Source organism: Tasmannia lanceolata, unplaced genomic scaffold (genome assembly GCF_043159265.1).
Source record: "Tasmannia lanceolata isolate RefF3 unplaced genomic scaffold, GAP_Taslan_0.1 ptg000016l, whole genome shotgun sequence".
Taxonomy (NCBI): Eukaryota; Viridiplantae; Streptophyta; class Magnoliopsida; order Canellales; family Winteraceae; genus Tasmannia; species Tasmannia lanceolata.
Genome location: NW_027518693.1, coordinates 11,947,895 through 11,972,254, shown reverse-complemented (window position 1 = coordinate 11,972,254; position 24,360 = coordinate 11,947,895). Strand labels below are relative to the sequence as shown.

The 24,360-nt window shown below is 37.2% G+C and overlaps 1 protein-coding gene across 4 annotated transcripts in view; it reads left to right on the top strand.

The window, feature by feature from the left end:
* The window catches only part of LOC143848453 (kinesin-like protein KIN-14B), a 55,872-nt gene extending 32,105 nt beyond the window's left edge, over positions 1 to 23,767 (top strand). For 3 of the 4 annotated variants that reach the window (XM_077357403.1, XM_077357402.1, XM_077357401.1), the window contains 11 exons: positions 3,916 to 4,104; positions 7,135 to 7,206; positions 12,399 to 12,463; positions 12,572 to 12,788; positions 14,908 to 15,099; positions 15,194 to 15,409; positions 15,776 to 16,126; positions 18,421 to 18,519; positions 20,351 to 20,491; positions 20,571 to 20,729; positions 23,072 to 23,767. In XM_077357403.1, coding sequence (XP_077213518.1) covers positions 3,916 to 4,104; positions 7,135 to 7,206; positions 12,399 to 12,463; positions 12,572 to 12,788; positions 14,908 to 15,099; positions 15,194 to 15,409; positions 15,776 to 16,126; positions 18,421 to 18,519; positions 20,351 to 20,491; positions 20,571 to 20,729; positions 23,072 to 23,524 — 2,154 coding nt within the window. In that variant the 3' untranslated portion in view covers positions 23,525 to 23,767. The remainder of the gene's footprint in view (positions 1 to 3,915; positions 4,105 to 7,134; positions 7,207 to 12,398; positions 12,464 to 12,571; positions 12,789 to 14,907; positions 15,100 to 15,193; positions 15,410 to 15,775; positions 16,127 to 18,420; positions 18,520 to 20,350; positions 20,492 to 20,570; positions 20,730 to 23,071) is intronic. The other variant, XM_077357404.1, reaches the window with a different exon arrangement.
* Positions 23,768 to 24,360: the final 593 nt, after the last annotated feature.

Here is a 24,360-nt window from a genome sequence, read left to right as displayed (position 1 = left end):
GGTTTCCACAGTTGCACGGTGAGTTTCCAAAGTGGTTACGTACACGTATCTGAAAGTTTCTATTGCTCACCTTATGTTTCTATTCAAGGCAGTCCAGGGTAATATATCCGGTGAAAAGTAAAGTTACCTGCAATCACAAGTTGCTTTGGTAAGGTAACCTGTACTTACAAGTTAGAGGTAACTTGCTAGACAAGTTAGAGAAACAAAAAGGCATCTTATAATCTCTCCAAAATAGTCACGTGTCCTTTGCAAAAAGGCAAGTTTCCTTTAGAATACAAAAGGCAAAAGGTAAGTTCCTTACCTAGCAAGTTACTACAAAAGTAAGTTGTTATCTTTATTCACCACCCCTCCTTTTTCCCCTTAGACACCCCCCCCCCCCCCCCCCCCCCCCGCTATTCACTTTAAGTTTCACAAGACAGATTGTCACGTGAGTTAAAAAAAGGGGGACTTTTCCCATACCCCCTTTCTTCATTTGGGCACCCCCTGCATATTAGTACTACTAGATTTAACCCCCCCTCTTACCTTCAGGCACTCCTCTCCCAAAAAAAAAAAACAAAATAAAAATAATAAAAAAAAGGAAAAAGAGAGAAATTCCCTCTCCCTCTCTCTCTCTCTCTCAACTTTCTCTCTCCGCTCCCTCTCTCTACTTTCTCTCTCTACCCCATCACATTTTCTCTCTCCATTCGGACCTTTTCTGCTCAAAATTGGCCGTCGACCTCAACGTGAAAGTTGTTTGTGACAACTTGTAGACCTTTCTGCTCAAAATTGGCCCTCGACCTCAACGCGAAAGTTGTTCGTGACAACTTGTAGACCTTTCTGCTCAAAATTGGCCCTCGACCTCAACGCGAAAGTTGTTCGTGACAGCCTATTTTCAGCAGCAGACAACAGTCTTCAACATAGTTTCAGGAGCAATCTCAGTCGTTGATTACGTTCCATCTTCCGATCAACACCTTTCCGTCATTCGATTTGAGATCCGAGACAGGCGTTGTGTTCCTTTCGACATGACAAACAAATCAAACGGTTGATTTCAGTTTTTGTCATCGATCTCTATGATTCCACCATGTATTTCGTTTTTTGATGGGTACAACGAAAGTTATTGGAATGGCCGCACTCACTTCGCTATTATGAGGATGTATGTTTACGTTGGATTGATGCTCTAGACGCATATCATGAGTACAATGGCCATGATCACCGCGAGACTATCTACTGGGCTAAAGAAACTGTGCGACGACAAGCCCGATGCTCATGGAACCACATTGAAACGAACCGTCGTAGAAGACGTGAGCAGCCAATCTGTCGTTGGGAGGATGTTCGTGATGCGTTTATGAATATTTATGCGCTCGACTATTTAAATGGAAGAGAGATGGAAATTGGGTTTTTGAAATGAGTGACTAGTGTTTTGGAAGAAAGAGGGTTCAGGATTTAGGGTTTCAATTGGTTAGGGTGTCTAATTAAAAGTGGGATTTTGCATTAGGGTTTTGGGATGGGTTAGGGTTTTTGGTGATCAAAGGGTGAAATTAGGGTTTGGAATGGGGTGTTAGGATTTTAAATGGAAAGGGTTTGGAGATTAGGATTTTTGGTTGAAAACTAAAAGGGGACTAGGGTTTTGAATTGTTAAGATTTGAGGATTAGTGTTTGAAATAGTTTTTACAGTTTTGGGGGGTTCGAATGGATGAGAGGACAAAATTAGTTTTGCCAATGGGCGAACAATGAGGATTAGGGTTTCAAATGGGTAAGTATGGGTTCAATGTGAAACTTTGGATTTTAAAGGAACTTTGGTTTCAAGATCTAGGTTCAAACTGCTCGAAAGTTTGTGCAAAAGATCAGGGTTGCGATGCCCTTGATAGTGGAGAAGGCATTTACTCTAAGGCCTCCTCTCCAATAGTGGACGAGAGTTCCTAAAGACAATAAAAGAAGTAGATATTAGCTTAAGGCCTCAGGTCCATTAGCGAATGAGAGTGCCTAAAAACAAGAAAAGAAGGAAATGAAAGATTAGGTTTTTAGAAATTAAAATCTAATTCCTTTGAGGAACACCATTCAAAATAAATAAAAAAACTCCTTTGAGGAATAGTGGACGAGAGTGTCTACATACAAGATCTCGGTTCATCTTCCTCTGTCTCACAAGTTTGCAAGGCCTTTTACATGGTACAGAGTCTAGGTGATCAATGATTCTAGAGGAGTGGAAGAGAGAACCATTAGAATTTGTAGGGTTTGTGTTGGTTTATATTTTCAGTATGATGTACAACCCTAATCATACATGTTAAAGTATAAAAGATAAATAACGCCTTTCTCGAACAGCTTAAGCTTTGGGAGAAGTTGGTAAGTTAACATGGTATCAGAGCCAAAGGTCTCGAGTTCAAACCTCCCGGATAGCAAAAATCCACATGCGATGGTCGGCCCAAAGTGGGACCACATGTGCCACGTGTTGGCCAAGTGGGCCACACGTGCGGGGGAGTGTTAAAGTATAAAAGATAAATAATGCCTTTCTCCAACAGCTTAAGCTTTGGGAGAAGTTGATAAGTTAACAATACACTTATATAAGAGCTAATTAACATAATTACAAAATTGCCATTAATGTCAAGACTCACCATAAGATATTAATGTACCATAACAAAATATTGACGTATGTGTTAACATAAGTTTCTATTTAAATTGCACTTACATTTGCTTTTTCTGATGTATTTTGCTTTTTCTGTATGGCAACTTTGTTTTGTACTGTAGTCATTTTCTCTATAAATCTCCGTATTGTTAAAAGAAAAGAGAGTAAATAATTGTTTTTTTTTTTTGTAATTATGTTTATGTTAATTTGTATGCAAGAAAATAATAGAATGGGGTAAACTACCCTTTAGTAGTTCAATGATCAAACTACGAGTTGGAGTTGTTGGAAGGTTAGAGTAGAGAGGGAGAGAAGAGAAGAGGAGAGAGAAGAGATTGAGTGAATTGAATAGTTCACTCTCTTGGCTTTTCCTGTTTGTTGAAGATAAACCCTACATGACATGGAAAAGAAAAGAAATAACCCTTATTTCCTATACTAACCTAAAACTACAATATGGGCTACCACGGCCACATCATGCTAGCTCAACTGCCTCTCGGCGACTTTGCTTCTTTTCTAGTCTCACTCTTTCCCTGGCCAATACTTATGTGTTGTCTTCTGATGGTCTGTACTGTATGGATTCCCATGGGCTGCATAAATGGCGCGGCACGGAAGCTTGAAGGAGGGGGGAGATCACCGTCTTACCCTAGGGAGACCTTGAATCCACAAGGTTTGAGATAAAACAAGGAAACTGAAAATTTCATTCAAAATAAGATGATCTTTACACAGCCAGTTGCTCTTATTTATAGAAACTAGAGATGTACCCTACTCGAATCCTATCTCCCAATGGGATAAAGACTATCTCTAACCAACATATCAAGAGAGATTAGAGATAAGCATTATCTCTATTCTCAAACTAACAAAAGAGACCCAAAATAAAGGAAAACCAACTAAAAGACCTAGATTTAAGGAACGTCCTACATCAATATAGAAGATGACCTTGCTAAAGATGCACAGGATGGTGGTTGCATTTACTCTCAGATTGAATAATTTATATCCTCAGTTTAGTTTTTAGAAAATTTCGGTGTGGCTTTAGTAGGCATTGTGCAGTATCATAACCTTGATATTTCTGGAACAACTTTTTTTTTTTGTATATTTCTTGGTAAAGCAAATGGTTTTAAAAAGTTATTTTTTGTTGTTAATTACTTTCACCCTAAGCATTTCTGGTTTAGTTTTTGAGATGAAGAAATGACAGAGGGTAGTGATTAATGAATGCAGCTGAAAATTAGGAAACTTTTCTGTCTGATCTTTATCATTGAAATTATTTCCCTCTTGCCGTTAATTTGCATTAGGTAAACAATGCATTATCTTTTCTTCTGTAGGCCAAAGTTAAGAGTATGGAATCACATCTCAACGACGCCATCTATTCTAGTGATGCTAGGTCAGCTCTTGGGTCAGAATCTGAGTCTAATGGGGTTCTATCAACTCCCATCGAAACGAGGAACACCATAGATTCTTCAGTTACGAAGAAACTTGAAGAAGAGCTCTCAAAACGGGATGCACTTATTGAGGTGTGTGCTACGAGCTAAAACATTACATGCCTATTTTAATTAAATGTGTTGTTTAGATTGTTTGGTTTATTTTTGGTTATGAGTTATGAACACGTTCATTTGTTGGTAGATGATTCTTCTATACTCTCTTTATCATTGAATGGTTTCAAATCCTGTAACAGAAAGGGGATTGCCACCAAACTTTTTTTGTTCGGTGTACCACACACCACTTTTATTTACGGATTTTTTGTCCGTTCTATAGCTCAGCAAACCAATGAAAAGTTCCTGAACAAAAGAGATGAGTGGAAAGGGCCAAAACAAGTTGGTGGGGGTACCAGCTCCCATTCCATAGATATTTTCAGCATTATTCTAGGCCGATGATTTTTTCAACCCACCCACACACCCCAAAGGATAATGCGCCCCCCTTTTAACATAATTTGACATCAAAAAGGGTGTTGGGGGGACGAGAGGGGGGGGGGGGGATCATCTCCCTTGTTCTAAACCTGAATCTTTTCTATATTCTTATGTTTGGAGAAAATAAGTTGTTAATTGGTTTCCGTCTGTAGTTGTTCTACTAGCAAGATGCTGCTTCAAGTATTTCTATGTAAGCAAACATTTTCAAATTCTGTTATATGTGGCACCGACTTGAGTTCAAGTCTCTCCAGTAGTAGTGTCTGATGGGCTTTTTATCAGGGTTATCAAAAAGCATACCCCCACTTTACACCTGTGTCATGCATTTCGTGTGGTAGAGCAAACGATTCCAATCGTGTACTATTTGTGATCTAGAGTAATAATATCGACGTTACATAGAATATCTTTGAATGCCCTGAAATCACAATGCAAACAATTCTTCAAAATATTCTCATACCATATTTTTAGGATTTAGCTAAGGGAAGCTTCTTCATATTCAAAATATACCCAAATGTTGAGTTCAAGTATTTTGGAAATTGAAATATCTCCAAATCTATAACGAAATCCGTTTCAAAAATTTAGAATGTTTCTAACTTTCCATTTTTACAATTTATAATAAAATATACCAAAATTAACAAATCAGTTTCTGCATAATTACATGTTTAAGTGTATAACTATGCACTTTACATATACTTAGTATTATGTATACAAGAGCAACCTGAATGAGCCTTACCCCCACCGTGCATGCTGATGGAAGTGGCACACCGTGTACGTGTTCTCACACCCCACAATAGAGCTACTATCACAGGTTTTGGTGCTAAAATAATGCTAATATTATTAACAATCAATTGTGTTATATGTATATATTTTTTCTTTCTTTTTAAAGAAGTAGAAGAAAATTATATTAACTGAAAAAGGAAAGGAGCTGACAATGAAGCTGTGACCCATTTGAGGGTCATTAGAAGAGCCATATGCTGCAAAATAGTTATATTATTGGCCTGAAACACCAAAATTAGCTAAATGGTAGGACAAAGCTGTCCCTTCTCTTTGATATGCAGAAAACGACCAGGACCAGAATTCGATTGTCATTAAGATTTTAGAAAATTCCATTTCAGAAAAAAATTTAAAATCTTAGAAAAACGGCAAGGAAGGCATGCGTCTTTCTTATGGCACTTGATTACTTAGAAAGCTCATGAGCTTATTGATATAATGGTGAGAAGTAAATTAAGTTCGTTTCAAGCCCCATTCAGATATGTGTTGATTAGCATGTTAGTTAGCTGCAGGACTATCAATGCCATTGAAAAGAAAAGAGTTAGCTATAGGACCAGCAAAAAAAAAGGAACCATTATAATACCATTGGATTTTAAAATGATTCCACCAAGCCTCGAATGGATTCTTGAGTCTTCAAGCAACATTACTTATGTTTTATTATCCTCTCTTGGGTATAAAACCTGATTGTTTCGCCGCCTGCGAAGCTGGTGGAATTTTAGTCGGATCCTATTATTCAGATAAAAGTAAGGTGTTAACTCTCCCCGTCTTCTATCTTTTTGCGACTCTGCCCCCTTCTCCTAAGGAGGTTGCTTTCTTTTGGGACCATGACCTTTATGAAGCACAAATTTTGTGAGTAATTCACATTTAATATGCCTAAAACTTGACCTTTATGACGCAGCCAACACATTATGCAATTCTCAACTCAACTAAGCCTCTGTCCCAAGCTAGTTGGGGTCAACACACGATGCAATTCACTTGTATTAAATTTTATATATATATATATATATATATATATATATAAGAGAAATGCTAAACTCACAGGAGCCCTTGCAAAAAAGGGTATAAGGGCTCTCCCATTGGTCAATTTCATTTATGACAGTTATGAACTTATGATTGTAATTTTCTGTGCCATCATAAATGGAAATTGACCAATGGGAGAGCCCTTGTAGCCATTTTTTGCAAGGGCTCCTGTGAGTCTAGCATTCCTCATAAAATAATACTTAATAAATATGTTTTAACTGTAATAGCACATGGGATTTTCCAATCTTTTCTCAAACTATTCCATTTTTTTAATGGCAACACATTTTCCCTGTGGAATTATTCCCGAATCCAAAATTGGTGGCTATGACTTGTAATGTGCTACTTTCTATTTAAGTTTTCTACAAACAATGTTGCAGGTACAACTTTGGTATTATGTTTGCCTACATAACCCATTAATATGTTCTATTAACACTGCTGGCACTTCATCTGTTTGGAGTTCTGCAGTTTTGAAGACTGTAAAATCTCCCTGAGTCAACGATCGAGTCGCCCGAGTCGACTTCCTTTTACCTTGGCCCGAGTTCGAGTTTTGTTCTACCAAGTCAATAAAAAAAATGCCTTTGACTAGCTCGACTTAAAGAAAACTTGACAGCTTCAACTTGATCGCTCAAATGGATTCTCTTGTACCTTGGCCGAGTTTTTAACCTCTGTTTTTAAACTTTAAAATGTTATTATTGAACTTCAGCATGTAGCTGTATGGTGTTCAAAATCATGGTTGTATGTTGATTTTATTTATGTCTCCTGGTTGTCAATTTCTGATGCATCTGTTCATTTTTTAAATTATTTAAAATTTTGGCTTAACTGTAATACATTTAAATGTTTTTTCCATAGAGGTTGCATGAGGAAAATGAGAAGCTGTTTGACAGATTGACAGATAAAGCATCAATAGGTGGATCACCCCAGGTTAATCTCTTCACCAGAGTAAATAGCTTTTTTGTCTTTCATCATTTAAATGTTATCAGTTTTAATTCAAGTGGAACTGCTTTGGGTTATTCAAGGAGATGTTCACAACTTGCTGTACTTGTTACCTTTTGTGTTTGTGTGTAATCTGTTAGCAACTCTCGTAGTTCTCTGTACTACTGAAATTATAACTTGCAGCACTGGCTTCCTGTATCTCATGTCCTGGTACAAGCTCCGATAGTACATCAGTTGCCACCGTGGTTTCAAATTTCGGCCGAAGTACCAAAATTTTGGCCGAAATTCGGTAAAAAAAAAAACAAATTTCATTGAAATTTCAGTAATTTCGTCTGAAATTGTTGAAAAAAATTTGAAAAATTACATTTTCCCGAAATTCCCAATGTCTTATATGTCACTGAAAGCAAATTATTGACAAACTACCATTAATGATATACACCGTAAGTCTGTAAATTTATTTGTCATTTATAAATTATAACACTCCACGACAAGTGAATTGTTCCTTTGAGCGTGTACATCTTGCCAGTCAGCAGGAGTGATGATCACTTCTAAGGCCTTTGGTGAAAATATCTGCCACTTGATCTTCGCTTGGCATGAAGGAGCCATCTCACCAATTGTCACCTTTTTTTTAACAAACTGAAAAATCAATCTTGACGTGTTTTGTTCTGGAACTAAACAATGGATTCTTTTATATTTTTATTGCACTTTGATGGTCTAATATAACTTATCATGTCCTACTGAATACATACCAATCTCCTGAAATAACTGTCATTCAAATCAACTAGGCTATTGTTTACTAGTACACAATATGCTGTAAGTCATCTCTTAGTGTTAGGGTTTCCTGCCTAGTTTGCATCTAAAAAACACATCAATTATACTTACTTTATTTCCATCAAGAGCATATAGAAAACCATGATCCAAATTCCCTTAAATATTCCTAACAATTATTTTTTCTGTAAGTGTTCTTGTCTTAGCTCATGCATAAATTGACAAAATTGATCCATTGCCTAAGTCTGGTCTTTTTACGGTCAATTATTGGATTGCTCCCGGTGCTGCTATCTTTTTATTATAAACTACTGGAGTTGCAACAGGATTGCCATGCTAAATCTTCTTAAACTATTTGTGTCAAACTCCTGCGTTCTTACCTATGTTACATGGATTCTTCTGAATGGGCGACGTAACTATGTCAGATTCCAATACTTGGGGATTCACTACGACACTTTTGGAAGTCCTTTATCTAGATTCGACCATTCTGGGAGCCAGGCAATTAGTTAACCATAGACATATTTTAGTTAATGGTCGTATAGTAGATATCCCAAGTTATCGTTGCAATCCCCAAGATATTATTACTACGAGGGATGAACAAAGATCCAGAGCTCTGATTCAAAATTATATGGATTTATCCCCCCATGAGGAGTTGGCAAAACATTTGAGTACTCATCCCAATATAAAGGATTAGTAAACCAAATAATATATATTAAGTGGATCGGTTTGAAAATCAATGAGTTGCTAGTCGTAGAATATTATTCCCGTCAGACTTGAACCTAACTAAAATAACAAAGCTTTGGACAAGCCCCCTTTTTCTAAATACTACTACAACAATTTTACGATTATTACATGTTTTGGCATACTAAAATTCCCCATATATTACCTGTTATAACCATATTATAGTGTGAACTGTGAACTGAAATTGGAATTGATTAAAATATATTGTTGAATCGACTAATCTTTTTTCTGAGGTTAGCCAAATCCAACACTCAGTACCTATGTCTGATTTTGACACTCATACATGTACCCATGCAATTTCAAATTGGGCATTAGATTTAGGTGAACGATATCAGCCCAACCTATGTTTAGTAATTGCACAATTTCAGCTTGTCCTTTATTTTTAATTGACTTGTAAGAGCTTTATGGGAACTATAGTAACATTTTATATTTATTTAAATACTAAAAGACAAGACGATTCTGCAAAACAAGTCAAAGTAGGCTGCCATAGTAGTGATGAGTTTATGCCTGTCATTCTGTCAAGCTAGGCTGTGATGACAAGATAAACCCACCGTGTATTACATTGCTTGTCCTTTCACTGCACATCACTCTGCACAAGAAATTTAAAAGGGGTAAGTTAAGTATTATCCCCTTTGTTTTATTCCCGACAGCCCTTTGTATTACTCGGGACAGCCCCTTGTAGTGTATCTATAATTATTTTATACTTTTACTGGGGCTGTCCCTATAGAAAAGAAGGGTGAAAATATCATTTCTCCATCTTCTTCTTCGTGAGATAGGGTTTCAGGAGGTTTTTTGTGCGAAAAATGGGCAGAAAGTTAGCTTGGTGTTTCAGATGGCATAGAGTACTTGGCCAAAACTCGCTGAGTCAGGGGCTCCCAAATGCGGCCGCCTCAGATCCGCGTCCACTCCGCTGAGTTCCGAGCCGAGTCGGCAAGTTTTAAAACACTGCTTTTACCTGTTATAACCATTATAAATATCTATATATTATTACATAATATATATATATATATATATATATATATATATATATATACTTTTATATATCATGTAATAGTATATATATTCTGTAATAATATATAAATATTTGTGTGAATTGCATGTGAAATCAGGTACGCATTGAATTATCAGACAAGCACAATAGTGCGTGCCACTAGGTGTTCGATGTTGTTAAACTATTGAGTAGTTTTTTACTTAAGCGATGGATTTTGAGTCTGTGTCTGTGCTTCTTGTTCTTTCTGAAATTTTTATCATCAATCTCCACAATTTGCATATTTTTCTATAAGTTTTCATGATTTTACAGAATTTCCACCAAAATTGCATTTTGTCATGACCGAAATGCACACTGAAACTGACACCGGAAACTTTGCTTCTCAAAAGCATTGTTACATGCATGGTTTGAAATTTCGGTTTTGCTACCGGTTTCGCCCCCCTCCCAAACCGAAATTTCGACCTAAATTACGAAATTTCGGTCGAAATCGCTTACACTGTTTTTTTAATGTTAAATTTCGACTGAAATTTTGGTAATTTCGGTCGAAGTTTCTGGATAATATGAAATAGAGGAATGATAAGGACAAGCGGATTGTTAGTGGACCATGTGTAAATTTTAAAATACGAAAAGTAGGTGTAAGTAATCGTAAACGCAAAAAAGAAGGAAATAAATTCGGAAAACCAAAAAAGAAGGAAAAAAACTCTCTCATAAATTCTGGTAAAGCCTTAAAATAAGGAAATAAACTCTCTCTCTCTCTCTCCTGAATTTCCGTAGACACAAGTGGAGAGAGGTAGAGATAGAGAGAGACATGGCCAGCACAATATTTTCAAAATTTTCACAATATTTCCAAATTTATTTCCTTTTTTTTGGGGACATGGCCAGTGCACAATATTTGCAAATTTATTTTGTATTTTCAAAGTTACTCCTTGCGTCTCAAAGTTACATGTGGTCTGTGGGTTTCGGTTTTGTTCTTGACCAAAATCCGAAATTTTGGATTTCGGTCGAAATTTAAAAGTTAAAACCATGGTTACATGTACAAATAAATGACAGGCAGCGATAGCAAGGACAATAATTACAAACCGAAACCTGAAACCTTGCTTCTCATAATGTTACATATACAAGTAAATGACAGTGATACTAAGGACCATAGTTACAAAGTTTGCATTCAGGAATAATTTCATGAGGCAATTGTGGTGGAACTATCGGAACACGTTTGAGAAGAGTTCAAGAAAAATACAGAAAAGATTTTGATAAAAAAAAAGCGTTTTGTATTTCACGAGAATATGGAGGAAGAAAAGAAAGGAGATTTTTTATTTATACAATGTGGGAAGTAGAAAATTGTGGTCTAAAGGTAGGATATTTGATTGATGAATGAAAATGGCTTTTCGAATGGAAGGGAGATGGGGATTTAGAAATTTTGAAGGAATGGAATGAATTTTGGGTGGGTTGAAGGAAGGAGATAGAAGACATAAGGAGGAATAGTGGCTTAAAGGTGAGGCTCTAGAAATATGAATTTCAAAAGGTGGAATTGGTATTACTCATATAGAGAGATTAGATTTTTCATACATAGAAAGAAAACAAATAAGAAGCTATGGTTTTGGGAGAGAGAGAGAGAGAGAGAGAGAGAGAGAGAGAGAGAGAGAGAGAGAGAGAGAGAGAGAGAGAGAGAGAAGTTTCTGAAACTAGGCTTTTCAACTTGGGAGACGAGAAAATTGGGGAAACCAGGGTTTCGGGATGCTGGAGCTGTACTTCTATCGTATTGCATGAAGATAGCCTTTGAGTCTTGATCACCTATGCTCAGGTACCATGTTAAACCTACTTCAATTACGTTTTGCGATAAGAATAAGTAAGAGGAGATAAAGTTCGTGGAGTTTGATTGTATTATCTGGTGATGAAAAGCCCTAATACAAGGAGTTACATACGCCTCATTAATGACATACGCCACAAATTTGTAAATCTGTGTTATTTCTAACAACTATTACTACTTGTCCTCAACAAAGATTTTGTATGCCATCCACATCCTCACTGTTCCTTCAACACAGGATTCATGTAGTGTTTTCCTTTTTCTTTTCATTTTATGCCCTTTTATGTCCATGACCATCATGATAAAGAAATATGCACATCGACGGATACACATACAAGCATATATGCATAGACTTAAATATATACATGTGTGAAATTTATAAATCTCTCCAAGTGAGAGGAGGGTGAGGGATGATGCAAGATTAAGGATGGTGTAATGAGGACTAATAAATTTGTGTATGTCTACACTCATACACAGACATACATCGCAACCATTAATTTTTGGAGTGTCGATTGATCAATCTTTACCTCGCAAATCACACACAAAAAAAAATGAGACATTCATAGCAACCATTACTTTTTGTAGTGTCCATCGATCATGCTTTAGTTTGCAAAATTTAATTTAAGGTACAGACAATGCAAGTGCAATAAATTTCAATTGATCATGAATTGTTTTGTCTCATAAATGTTAATATCATTGTTACCAGTGTCGAATGAAATTCCTCTTGGCAATTTATGGCCGAGCTGGGTTTTGTAAAGTCTTGTGTTTTGTTGAGATTTTTGTTTTCCTTGGACATATATGCTTGGTTTTTGCTGAAGCTATGCTTTTTATCAGTTGCTAGTAGTTTCTAATTTATCCTCTACCACTATCATATTTGAGTAGGTATCAAGTCCATTTGCTAAAGGACGGGGGAATCTTCCGTCTCTAGACCTAGGCAGGTATACCGGGTAATTGGTAGAAAATGGCAACTGTTGTGGTTGTTTCATTGACTTGTTTTCGTTTGGCCTTTTGTTTTCATAGAGAATTTTTCGTTGTGAATTGTGATGCATTGGCAGGAGCGGAAGTAGCAGAGGACATTCTCTGGATGTTCTTCCATTGGCACCAATCCCTGATAAGAATGAAAATGCTGTTGCTGTGGTCAAATCAGGCCCTGAGAAAATTAAGACGACTCCTGCTGGAGAATACTTGACTGCTGCACTGATGGACTTCGATCCTGAACAATACGATAGTCTTGCCACCATTGCCGATGGAGCAAACAAGCTTTTGATGCTGGTATGCCTATAAAGCTATAATTTAGCCGACACTTTGAGTTTATTGCTGACACACGTGTCCTGCCGTGTCCGACAAGACACGCGTGTGCACACGTGTTGACATTCCTTTGGACACTTTGTTTGTTAAATGAATACCATATTTATATTGCTACAAATTAGGATAGTAATTGGTAATTTAATATGTATGTACGTGTCACTATTTATAAATTTTAAGATGTTGCCATGTCAGACAACTCATATCCGTTTCGAAACCCGACACACGAATTTGTATCTACAATCATGATTATATACACTTTGTGTTGTAGCTGTGTCCCCGTTTCTAAATTCAGGGGGTTTGCCATGTCTGACACTCCGTTCCGTGTCGACATGCGACATTGCATGTCCGTGTCCACAAATAATAGCTATAAAGTTATTTCATTTGCTGATGGTAGATAGGCTCGCGAGCTTTTATCATACGAATGTGGTGAAAATTTCTAAAGAAGCTGTTTTTCTAGAGTCATGATACCACTGGGTTGATTTTGTGTAACCCTTTTGCAAGTATTTGATAGTGGTGTACCACTGCAAGTTATGTTCATCTTTGTGCCTGCGCTGCTTAATAATGATAATGTGTTAATTCCAGTGGACAGGAGTTCTTTCACCCGTTAAGTGGACTAAAATCAATGTGTTAAAACTGTGTGAATATGTAGCTCATCCTCACCAAATTAGTCTATGTTTCTACCGTCGCAGTTAACCTTTTTCTGGCCAATAGTAGGAGACCAAATATCTTGCTGCCGTCTTCAAGAATGGGATTTTCACAGGAATATTTATTTACATGTTGGTCTCAAACTTTTCAATCTAAAACAATCTAAAGAATGACCAGCTTTGAGAAGTGAATGATGATTCCTCGGAGAACAACGCTCAAATCAAGATGACAGCTAGTGATTCTCCTATTGGTTTGCTAGTAACATTTATTCCAAGGAATAGAATGAAAAAGGATACACCAGAGATTAATTCTCTTATCCCCAACAAGTAGCATCACAAGTATTATTACATAGGAAATGGGGAATCCAATCTTAAGTTACTGAGTGAATATTAATTGCTTTAGAAAATTTTTTCTGACAACAGTTGGAGATATGGAACAATTCCTCTTCAAGGGTTCCACAAAAGACTGGCTGGGATAGAGGGGGGTGTGCGTGATGATAAACTATAATCTGATCATTCACAGATTACCTCGCTTCTCAAAGGCCTCAATCCTTTCAATGAATTCAAGGAAAATCACATTTGGGCAGAAGGTGAGAGCGAATGTTATATCATGGGCAGCTAACAAATCTTTGGGACCACGGAGCTTTGCCAATATCATTGTGAGAAATTGTGACCTAAGCTCTTGGGTGGGCATTTCCTTCTCCCATATATCTGGTGATCTTGCCAGATTCCGATGAAAGGATTATCTATCTGGTTTGGTTCTACCTCGGTATAGTCCCATTTGTTTCTGAATGAATTTTTCCTTGTTAAAATAAAGGGTTCCACAAAAGACCAATTAATCAGAGTATTGTGCTTAGCCAGTTGATCACTTGTCAGGATCTTGTTTTCCAACGCCTCCTGTGTGAAGGCCAATGTGTATCAACACTCTTGTGTCTAGACTCTAGATACAAGGGTAGGTAGAATGAACGAAAAAAAAATTTAACATGAAAGGATTAACTAGACTCAAGTGCCTTAGTGAACCTCATTTGAACATTGTTGTTGATATACAAATATGCTTTCCGGCTACTGCTAGTGAATGAGGAGGTGAAATTCAATTTGGGATCAACTATATAAACCTTCCTGATATTTACAGAACCTAACCCCCCTTGTCACTATTGGTCAGTAAATGTCAACTCATTGTATGCAGGAGCAACCTGCAATTGGTAGTGGTTAGTCAAATGCATGCTTTCCCACCATTTTCTGCAGAAGATAAGATTGGATTTTTAGTCCAGGATTTGATATGGCAGGATTTGTGTTGATTTTCTTTCTTGAAAGATGGAGATTAACAGTGGAAGATCTGAATTACGAATTACTTTTTAGCTTATTGGTCATCTTAATTATTTGACGTCTCCACATTTGCCATATTTCTGAAAAAGAACTGTTATAATATCATGTGACAGGTTTTGGCTGCAGTCATTAAAGCAGGAGCTGCACGAGAGCATGAAATACTTGCTGAAATTAGAGACGCTGTTTTTGCATTTATCCGTAAGATGGAACCGAGGAGAGTGATGGACACCATGCTTGTGTCTCGTGTTAGAATTCTGTACATAAGATCTTTGCTTGCTAGATCACCGGAATTGCAATCTATCAAGGTTTTGTAACTTGACATGCTACCTTTGTTTCTTAGTGTTTTTTTAATGGAGAGGTGAGAGTCGGCCGTTTGTTCACCATTCTGTTGTGTAATAGGTTTCTCCAGTTGAACGCTTTCTAGAGAAAGCTAATACTGGCCGCAGTAGAAGCTCCAGCCGTGGTAGTAGTCCTGGCAGGTCTCCAGTGCATTATGATTCCAGTGGGAGACATGCTCTGGTTGATGAGCACTTTCATGGATTTAAAGTGAATATAAAACAAGAAAAGAAGTCTAAATTTTCATCAATTGTCTTGAAGGTTCGAGGGATTGATCAGGTAATGCTATAAACACTTTTTACTTGGTGCTTGTCAGCTCGTGCCTTTACTCCTTATTTTCTTTGACACAAGCTATTTGTACAATCAAGCATGTTATGTCACTATTCACATGGAATACCATGAAATTCTTTACTGTGATGTTCTAGTGGGATTTTGTTTATGATCAAGGTTTTAAATTTCGGTTTCGGTCCATACTGAAACTGATTTTTTTTCTTCCAACTTTCGGCATTTCGGCCGTAATTTGAAACCATGTTTATGATCAGTTGTTATTATTTGAATATAGGATCTGGCAATACCCCTTTTGGCATATTTATTTGTTTGTGAAGATTACTGTTGACCTAGTTGTTTTTTTCTTAAAACTGTCAGGAGACGTGGAGGCAGCATGTAACTGGTGGAAAGCTCAGGGAAATAACTGAGGAAGCCAAAATTTTTGCAGTTGGAAACAAGGCTCTTGCGGCTCTCTTTGTCCATACACCTGCCGGTGAGCTGCAACGCCAGATCAGATCCTGGCTTGCAGAGAATTTTGAGTTTCTTTCTGTTACTGGTGCCGATGCAATAGGGGGAGCAACCGGGCAGTTAGAATTACTTTCAACTGCAATTATGGACGGTTGGATGGCTGGTCTTGGTGCCGCACTTCCTCCCTTTACCGATGCTTTAGGCCAGCTTTTATCTGAGTATGCCAAGCGGGTTTACTCATCTCAATTGCAGCACCTGAAGGTATTTCCTTGAAACTGGAGAAATATTTTAACATCTGAAATTTACTCTTTGTTTAAACTGATCCTTCTTCCTTTGTTTTCTGTTTCAATTCGTTGTTGGCATTTATGCTGAAATTTTCACTCATAAAATTTCAGGCATTTATGCAGAACTGGAATCTTCCCAAACAATGTATTGAATAAAGGGATGTAGCAAGGCACATGGAAAATTGAATAGGAAATTATCAGCAAGGGAATAATATAAAAGCTCTGAAAATTTGAGCAAAATAAACGTAAAACTCAGTAATAAAATTTGTCCTTTTTGAGCTGCCTATATCGCCTAATTTTATATACTAAACCGATTCCTAATTACTCACCTTCTAATTACAATGATACTGGGCTTATGCTCTGGATTTCATGTTACATCTAGGCATCTACATCTTAAATTTCTGAGTGAAAGTAAAATACAGAAATTTGACTCCAAAACATTTCATAAATTAACTCAAGCTCTTATACTAATAAACTCCTAATTACCTTTTTTTTTAAAAAATGTAGCCAATTTTATTGAAGAAGAGGACAGAGATGGTTGGAGTACAATAGAGAAAGAAATAAAAGGAACATAGGTAGAGTGCTAGACACTACAAGAAACGAAAATACATTCAAGAGGGGGAGAGTAAAAAAAGAGCCAGTGACTCCTTTTAGACCTCTTCTCTAGCTAACCCATCAGTGACCGAGTTAGCAGATTGCAGAACATGATGTAAGATTATAGAAGAAGATCTCACCCAATCAAACATCTCATCGAAGAACCTGTCAAATCTCCACGGATGTTTCTCTGATTTGCCTAACCAAAGGATCACATTCAAGGAGTCCCCTTCTATCACCACATTAACTAGACAATCTCTAGCCAATAGTTCTAGTCCTTGGTGAATTGCTCACACCTTTGCTTTCGAGGCTTTTGCGACACCAATGGGACCCATGAACGCCTAAAGAACCTCCCCTTGTTCGTTTCTCAGGACTCAACCAATCCCGGCCGGGCCAGGATTTCCCAAGCTAGATTAATCAAAATTTAGTTTAAGGAAAACCTCTACGAGGTGGGGTCCAATCTTGCTCTATTTTTCCTTCTTCTTCCTGCTAGAGCAAACTCCTGTCCAATCTTCCCATAAGGCATAGGCGGACACAAATATGAATCTTGGAAGAATTTGACCCATGATTTCATCAAAGCGATGACTTTAATCAAGAGAAACGCCGAGTTTTTAGAGGTCACATAAAAAACTATTTCGTTTCTTTCTTTCCAAATGGCTAGGAAACATTCCATAATACTTTGCCTCTTTTCTTCCTAGGAACTGTCTACCAAACTTGTAATAGATCCATTAGTTTTGCAGGGACCCATTGACTGCCAAATTTGCATAATTGTTTACTCCATAACTCTCTTCCACCTTGCAATGTAAGAAAATATGATCCACAGATTTCCCAGCTTCTATACATAATGGACAATGATCTAAGATAAGAATCTTCCTTCTATGCAAAAAGTCTCCAAATCAATCATTGACTCACCTGAGTCGACTCGGTTTAACCTTGGTCGAGTCCTCTGAGTCCAGATTGGCCCAATCGAGTCAATAAAAACTCCTTCGACTCTCCTGATTTAATGAAAACTTGAACTTGTCAATCATTGACTCGCCTGAATCAACTCGTCCTTAACTTGCCCGAGTTCTGGTTAGAGTCTGAGTTTTTAAACAATGCTTTTCAGAAATAGTTCCCAAAATAGGATGCGTCACTAATTCATACCAATGGTTTATCTCAGTATTTTTAAGCCCCTATTCTCCTCCAATTTTATCTACTTGGAGACCTTAATTTTTGAGTGGTCATCTCTATAGCTTAACCTGTTTGTGTGATGGTCGTCTCATTCGGTGACTTTGTTCCTGCATTTGAAGTGGCATACTTTAAAATAACAGGAGGATGTCTGCTTAAAAATTAATATAGTTAATATACACAAATTATCCTTGGTTTTCTCCAACTTGGTATATGGATCTTGTTAGCATTTATAGTAAAGAGTTTTTATGTCATTTTGATTTCTATGGATTTTATCTGTTATATACCATCCTATACTCTCCGGGCAGCTATTATGGGCTTTAGAATTTCTTGTGCATGTCTGATCCTGTGTAGTGGACGAAATGCACGGATCATAAACTTAGTCTTTGAAATACTTCAATAGAATCAAGGTTATATTTTTCTGATTTTTGTGCAGGTAACTTATGATTATTAATATGCTCCTCATTGAAATTGTTTATACCTTTGTTTGATTTGTTGGTCTTTGATTAGGATATTGCTGGTACCTTGGCAACGGAAGAGGCAGAGGATTCGGCACAAGTAAATAAGCTGCGTTCTGCCCTTGAGTCTGTTGATCACAAGAGAAGGAAGGTAGCCATTTTCCTTCTCATCTGGTGTGCCAAAAGTGTTTTCCCACACTATCTATCGTTATTATTGTATTGTATAAAGTTACATTGTATAAAGATATGGGCTTGATATAGATCAATCTTACTGTATGATTGTTGAAGCTCGCTTGAAGATGAATAAATCCTTTTGGTATTGTACGTCCATTCTTATGTGAATTAATACGCCCATTCTGACGTGAACCAGTTCTTAGTATAGGTTTTGTCATATTTTAGCATCTCATAAATATGAACTGTTTTGAGTCCCAAAGCACTAATTATAGGATGAGCTTATTCATTTACTGATTATAGATTTTGCAGAGGACGCCTTTCCTACTATAACCTATATTTCAGCTTAGTTAAATCATATTCCTCATGTGTTTGTCAAGTCTGTAAGTCATTACATCGCTTTAGGCACTCATGGTTCCAGCTTCTAGGTAACACATGGTAATTACTGTGTTGTCAACTCTGTGGTGCTATATAGAGCATTATAATCCATCTAGCGATACCATCTGAAAGTCTTGGATGAGTCTGTTGAAGTCTTTGACGTGGTTGAAAGTTTTGAATTGGAATGTTTGCCCATGCGGCTTCAAGATAAAGATTCAGAACTTAATATGAAACATTGCCCAGGATATGCAAGAAATTAGGAATGGTTTTGTTGGCTATAAAATATTGTGTAATGAAGCCTTCTGATGGTCAGCTTATATAACATATTCAGCAGAAAATATTATAGTGATTCAAGGCATGTATTTTGACTCTGCTATAGTATAAGTCCTTGATGAAGATTAGTATAGTCAGCCATAACTCTTACCATTAGCTGGGTTAGTATACGACTTCCACAACTGTTGTGTAGTGAACTAATTCATCGTAACATACTTAGTCAACGGTTTTTTCATGGCTATCCTGAAATAGATAATCTGGCTGAGTTTAGGTCAAGCTAATGCTAGCATCTCTAACATGGCTAAATTTTGGAAAATATAAAGCAGACATATATTTGATGCTTATTCAAGACTTTGATGGTGTTCCTGCTTTAGGGTGATACAACTTATCACTGACTATTTGGTCTTGGTGTATGAAATAGCTAGTCCTATAAGTATAATCGCATACTTCAAGAAAGACTTTGATGGTGTTCCTGCTTTAGGGTGACGAGAATAAATTATTGTTTTTCTCACATTTCTATTTAACACCAAGAAGTGAGGCGGTGGATTGGGTATATGTCTCTTTCTCAGTATTAGTATATATTGTTAAAGGATAAATATTAAATAACGCCGACTCTAATAGCTTAAGCTTTTGGAGTGACTGGTTGTTTCACATGGTATCAGAGCTATTGCCTCACGGGCAGGTCTTGGGTTCAAAACCCAACAACTCCTTGATATTAAAAATCCACGTGTAAGGCCAACCCAAAAGGGGGGCCACACGTGAGGGGGAGTGTTAAAGTATAAATGATTAAATAAGGACAACTCTAATAGCTCAAGCTTTTGGAGTAATTGGTCGAACTCCAATCCAAAGGTTTCTATTGTATCTACTGTTATCAAGTAATGTTTACTAGTATATTTTGGGATTTGTTAGCGTACATCAGAGAATGCATTTTGTGGATGGGCTGTTGCATGTGAGAGCTGCCACACGAGCTCACTTTTCAGCAGATTTTGTCTTCATTCATGATGTGGCTGCTCTCACATGCAACAACTCATCCGCGAAATGCCTTTTGCGATGGACGCTAGCAAATCCCGTATATTTTTAGTGTACTCTCTATGATCTTTTGAACTATAGATTTTCTACTATCAGTAGGCACCTTAATTTTTTTCCCCTTTTGTTACTAGATTTTGCAACAAATGCGAAGTGATGTATCCTTGATGTCAAAAGAAGAAGGTGGTTCACCCATCCACAATCCTTCTACTGCAGCTGAAGATGCACGGCTAGCATCTCTTATAGCCCTTGATGGCATCTTGAAACAAATCAAGGTATGGTACTTAACACAATTCCTCTTTATCTAATGCCGGCATTTAAATTTGAGTTGATCATGGACTACATTGGTCACAGGATATAATGAGACAAACTTCTCAAAACTCGCTGACCAAAAACAAGAAGAAAGCGCTGCTTGTCTCTCTGGATGAACTATCAGAGCGGATGCCTTCTCTTCTCGATATTGATCATCCATGTGCACGGAGGCAGATTGCAGATGCTCGTAGTGTAGTAGAGGTATGCTCTGTATCAGTTTTTTTTTTTTTTTTTGAATGGTTGCTCCATATCAATTTTTTACAACAGGAGATAGCTTTTTCATTATTAATTTCTCTTTCCAGAAAACAGTTTTAAAGTAGTGCATCATACTTTTTTGTATTATAACATCTCGTTTGTCTTCAGGCTGTAGCTGCACATTCACATTGTGTGTTTCAGTACTTTAATCAGTTATTTTAAAACTTTATCATAAGATTTCACGCTGACTTCCTCTTATGATACCGAGTTTCGGAAGTTGGTGTGTTCCCTTTCTTACCAATTAAGTAGAACAGCTTCCACCTTTGATTTCCAGACACTTCAAAATAGGAATATCTTTCTATCATATAATTGTGCTCAATAGTTCAAAACGAAGTGTAAGAAGTTATACTCTTGCTGTATCCATGCGCTATGCTTGAAGTGTTTGGGCATCATTAGCTCTCATCCATCCTCAACATGGTATCGTATCTTATGGATCTGTTCAATTTTTATCTTATCGTATCTCCGCATGGTATTGTACTATATTTTAAGGCTACTGATATTTGCACTACCTTGCGGAGAAACCCCCCTCCCCCTCCCCTCCCCTCTCTCTCTCTCTCTCTCTCTCTCTCTCTCTCGTTATATTGATATGCTTGCAACTTCCCAATCTTTCTTCATTAATCCCTCTCTCATCATACCTAGTTAGAACACTGTTGAAAGTGGCATCAATAGAAATAATGAAATTGAAATTGAACAACCTGTTTAGATTGGAGGTAGATAAAATCCAGTAGAAGGTGGTTTGCCAATTGTATGTCTGTAAATATCCACCATGTTTTGAGCATAGTTAGCAAAATGTGATTCGGCCAAAAAACGGGACGGCAAAAAAATCGAGTTTAATACGGGATTGGTTCAAAAAAAAAAAAAAAACGTAGTAAAAATAACGGAAACACAAAAAAATGAGTTTAGAATTTTGTCATTTACAAAATATGGTTGGGGTAAAATTGGAAAGTTGGCAAAAAAAATAAAACGTGTTTAAAACGCATTTTAAACGTGTTTAAAACGTTTGCCTCGAAAAACGGAGTTTTATTCTTTGTATAAGTTTTAAATGGCACACCAACAAAACACGTTTGTTTGAATTTAAAAAAAAGAAACTCCCTTTAAAACATAGTTTTGCTAACTATGTTTTTGTGCACTAGACTTTCCGAATATTATTTCCTTAAAAGATATGTAAATATAGTTGTAAACGTGAAATGAACCTAACAATGCTTTCTTAAATTGATGTGCATTGTTACGCACTTGCAGCTGATAATTTCATAATGGAAACAAGTTTGGTATCATTGGAGTTATGAAACTAGGATCCTTCCAAATAGATAGAGTACCCGAATCAAATTGATACAAGAAGGATAAAGGTGTGGGATATCTGAACTAGGAAAAGAGGTGCTGATTTGTTCTACGAAAGAGATGCATGTGCATTTCATAATTCAAAGCATGTTTTGTTTAAAGTATTTTAAAATTTTCTTAGAGTTCATTACCCATATACCACACTCATATATTGTATCCTTGTTGTACCCTTATTCTAAGATTTTAGAACTTTGAGGATCCCTTTACCATATCTTCACAGTATTTGATACCTCCAGGTACCTTAGCATCAGAGCACTATTCTGCCTTTTACCACTGGCAGAAATTGTGGCAACCACGCCTGAAATGTTGGCAGCCATAAGTGTTATGCATTGCTTCCCTGGATTTCCTCTAATGGACTAGTGCCCATGGTATGAAACCGGAGCTCATATATTATATGGCTGAAGAACCTGCTCTCTCGATTGCCTGTTCACTTGTAATTGTGATTCCTGATATTTCAGATTTTTAATTTAAAGTAGTGATTAGAAATTGTTGTATGAAACCCTAGTCATGACAGATGATCATCGTGGGTGAAATCTTAGTCTAGAAAAAGTTGTCCGTGGGGTATAAACTAGTGTCTTAAGGCTTGAGTCATGTCTCAGTTGGAAGTTGCTTTATGATGCAACCACGAGATTATGGTTTCAATCTTTGGATTCCCTAAGTAACTTAAAAAACAAGTGACTTCAAAATGTGGTTCTCAGAAGGCTCTAGAGACTCCAGACACGAGACCGCTATGATGAAAAATTATAATCACACACGCAGAGTATGTATTTTGCATTATCTTCTTTTGTGGCATCTATGTTCTAGATTTAAATTTTTTGATTCTTGTCCACTTATAGGAAAAGGAAGAACAGAACTTCTGCTATTAATGATAATTTATTTCTGCACCTAGTGTTAGAGTTTCTCATGTCAGTTTTGAACCTAATTTTCCACAATGCTATTAAACTTTGCAGTCAATTCCAGAACAAGATGACCCTCTACAAGAAGGTCGAACCCTCCAACAGTCCGCAGACTTAGCATCTGGTGCAGAGACCGAAGTGGCACAGTGGAACGTGTTGCAGTTCAATACAGGTTCAACGAAACCATTTATCATAAAATGTGGAGCAAACTCCAATTCGGAGCTCGTCATCAAAGCAGATGCTCGAGTGCAGGACCCAAAAGGCAGTGAGATTGTAAGAGTCGTTCCAAGGCCTTCAGTTCTCGCAGATATGAGCTTAGAGGAGATGAAACAAGTCTTTAGCCAACTCCCCGAAGCTCTGAGCTTATTGGCTCTGGCAAGGACCTCCGATGGAACTCGTGCCAGATACTCGAGACTTTACAGGACTTTGGCAATGAAAGTTCCCTCTCTGAGGGACTTAGTCAATGAACTTGAAAAGGGAGGGGCACTGAAAGATGTAAAGTCTTAGATGCAGAGTATTTATAGAAATAGCCATGCATGCCTTAGTAAAACAAATGCCTTTGGAAGAAGGTATCAGGGGTGTTAATATTATTTTTTGCTACAAGTGTGGAACTGTAATGTTATTCTCCCTGATATTTTTGGGGTCAATGAGTGGTTTACTGATACCACTCTTCTAAATTATGTATTGACTAATCTTACCCACATTGTATCACTCCTCTCTACAATTTATCTATATTTCACCTTTTGTTAATGATACATGTTTGTAAGAAATTCAAGGCCTGGTGATTGTATCAGGAAAGTGCTGAAGAATTATACAATGGTTGGCATGAGAAACTATTGCTGGAGTGTCCTCCATTAGGCCCTTAAATTATTTACTGAGGTAAAATTTATGGTCAGTGAGATATTGTAAAATATCTGCCTCACATTTTACATCCGATTTGTTGAAGTGCGAATAAACAGCCAAACATAATTTTGGCTGCTGATATTTGCACTACCATCTTTTGTTGATAAGAGAGAACTCACCTTGTCTTTTTATAATTGAACCAGCTGTCACATTCTATTACAATTCCCCAAATGCTCCTAAGTTCGTCCTATTATTAAAGCATGGCAGGCCAGCCTTGGGTTCATCTCCAAAGCTATGATGTAAGCCTGTATAGTCCAGTATTTTCCAGAAAGTACAGTACCGGCCAGACCATAGGATGATCCAAACCGTCCATTTGATGGGCCACAACGTAAATAGATTGTGGACCCAAAAATAATTTCCATAGCGCGATCCTAGCCCTCCTATCTATAGAGGATCATCTTATGTTGTGCCTACTTTTCCAAAAATGATGGGCCATACGG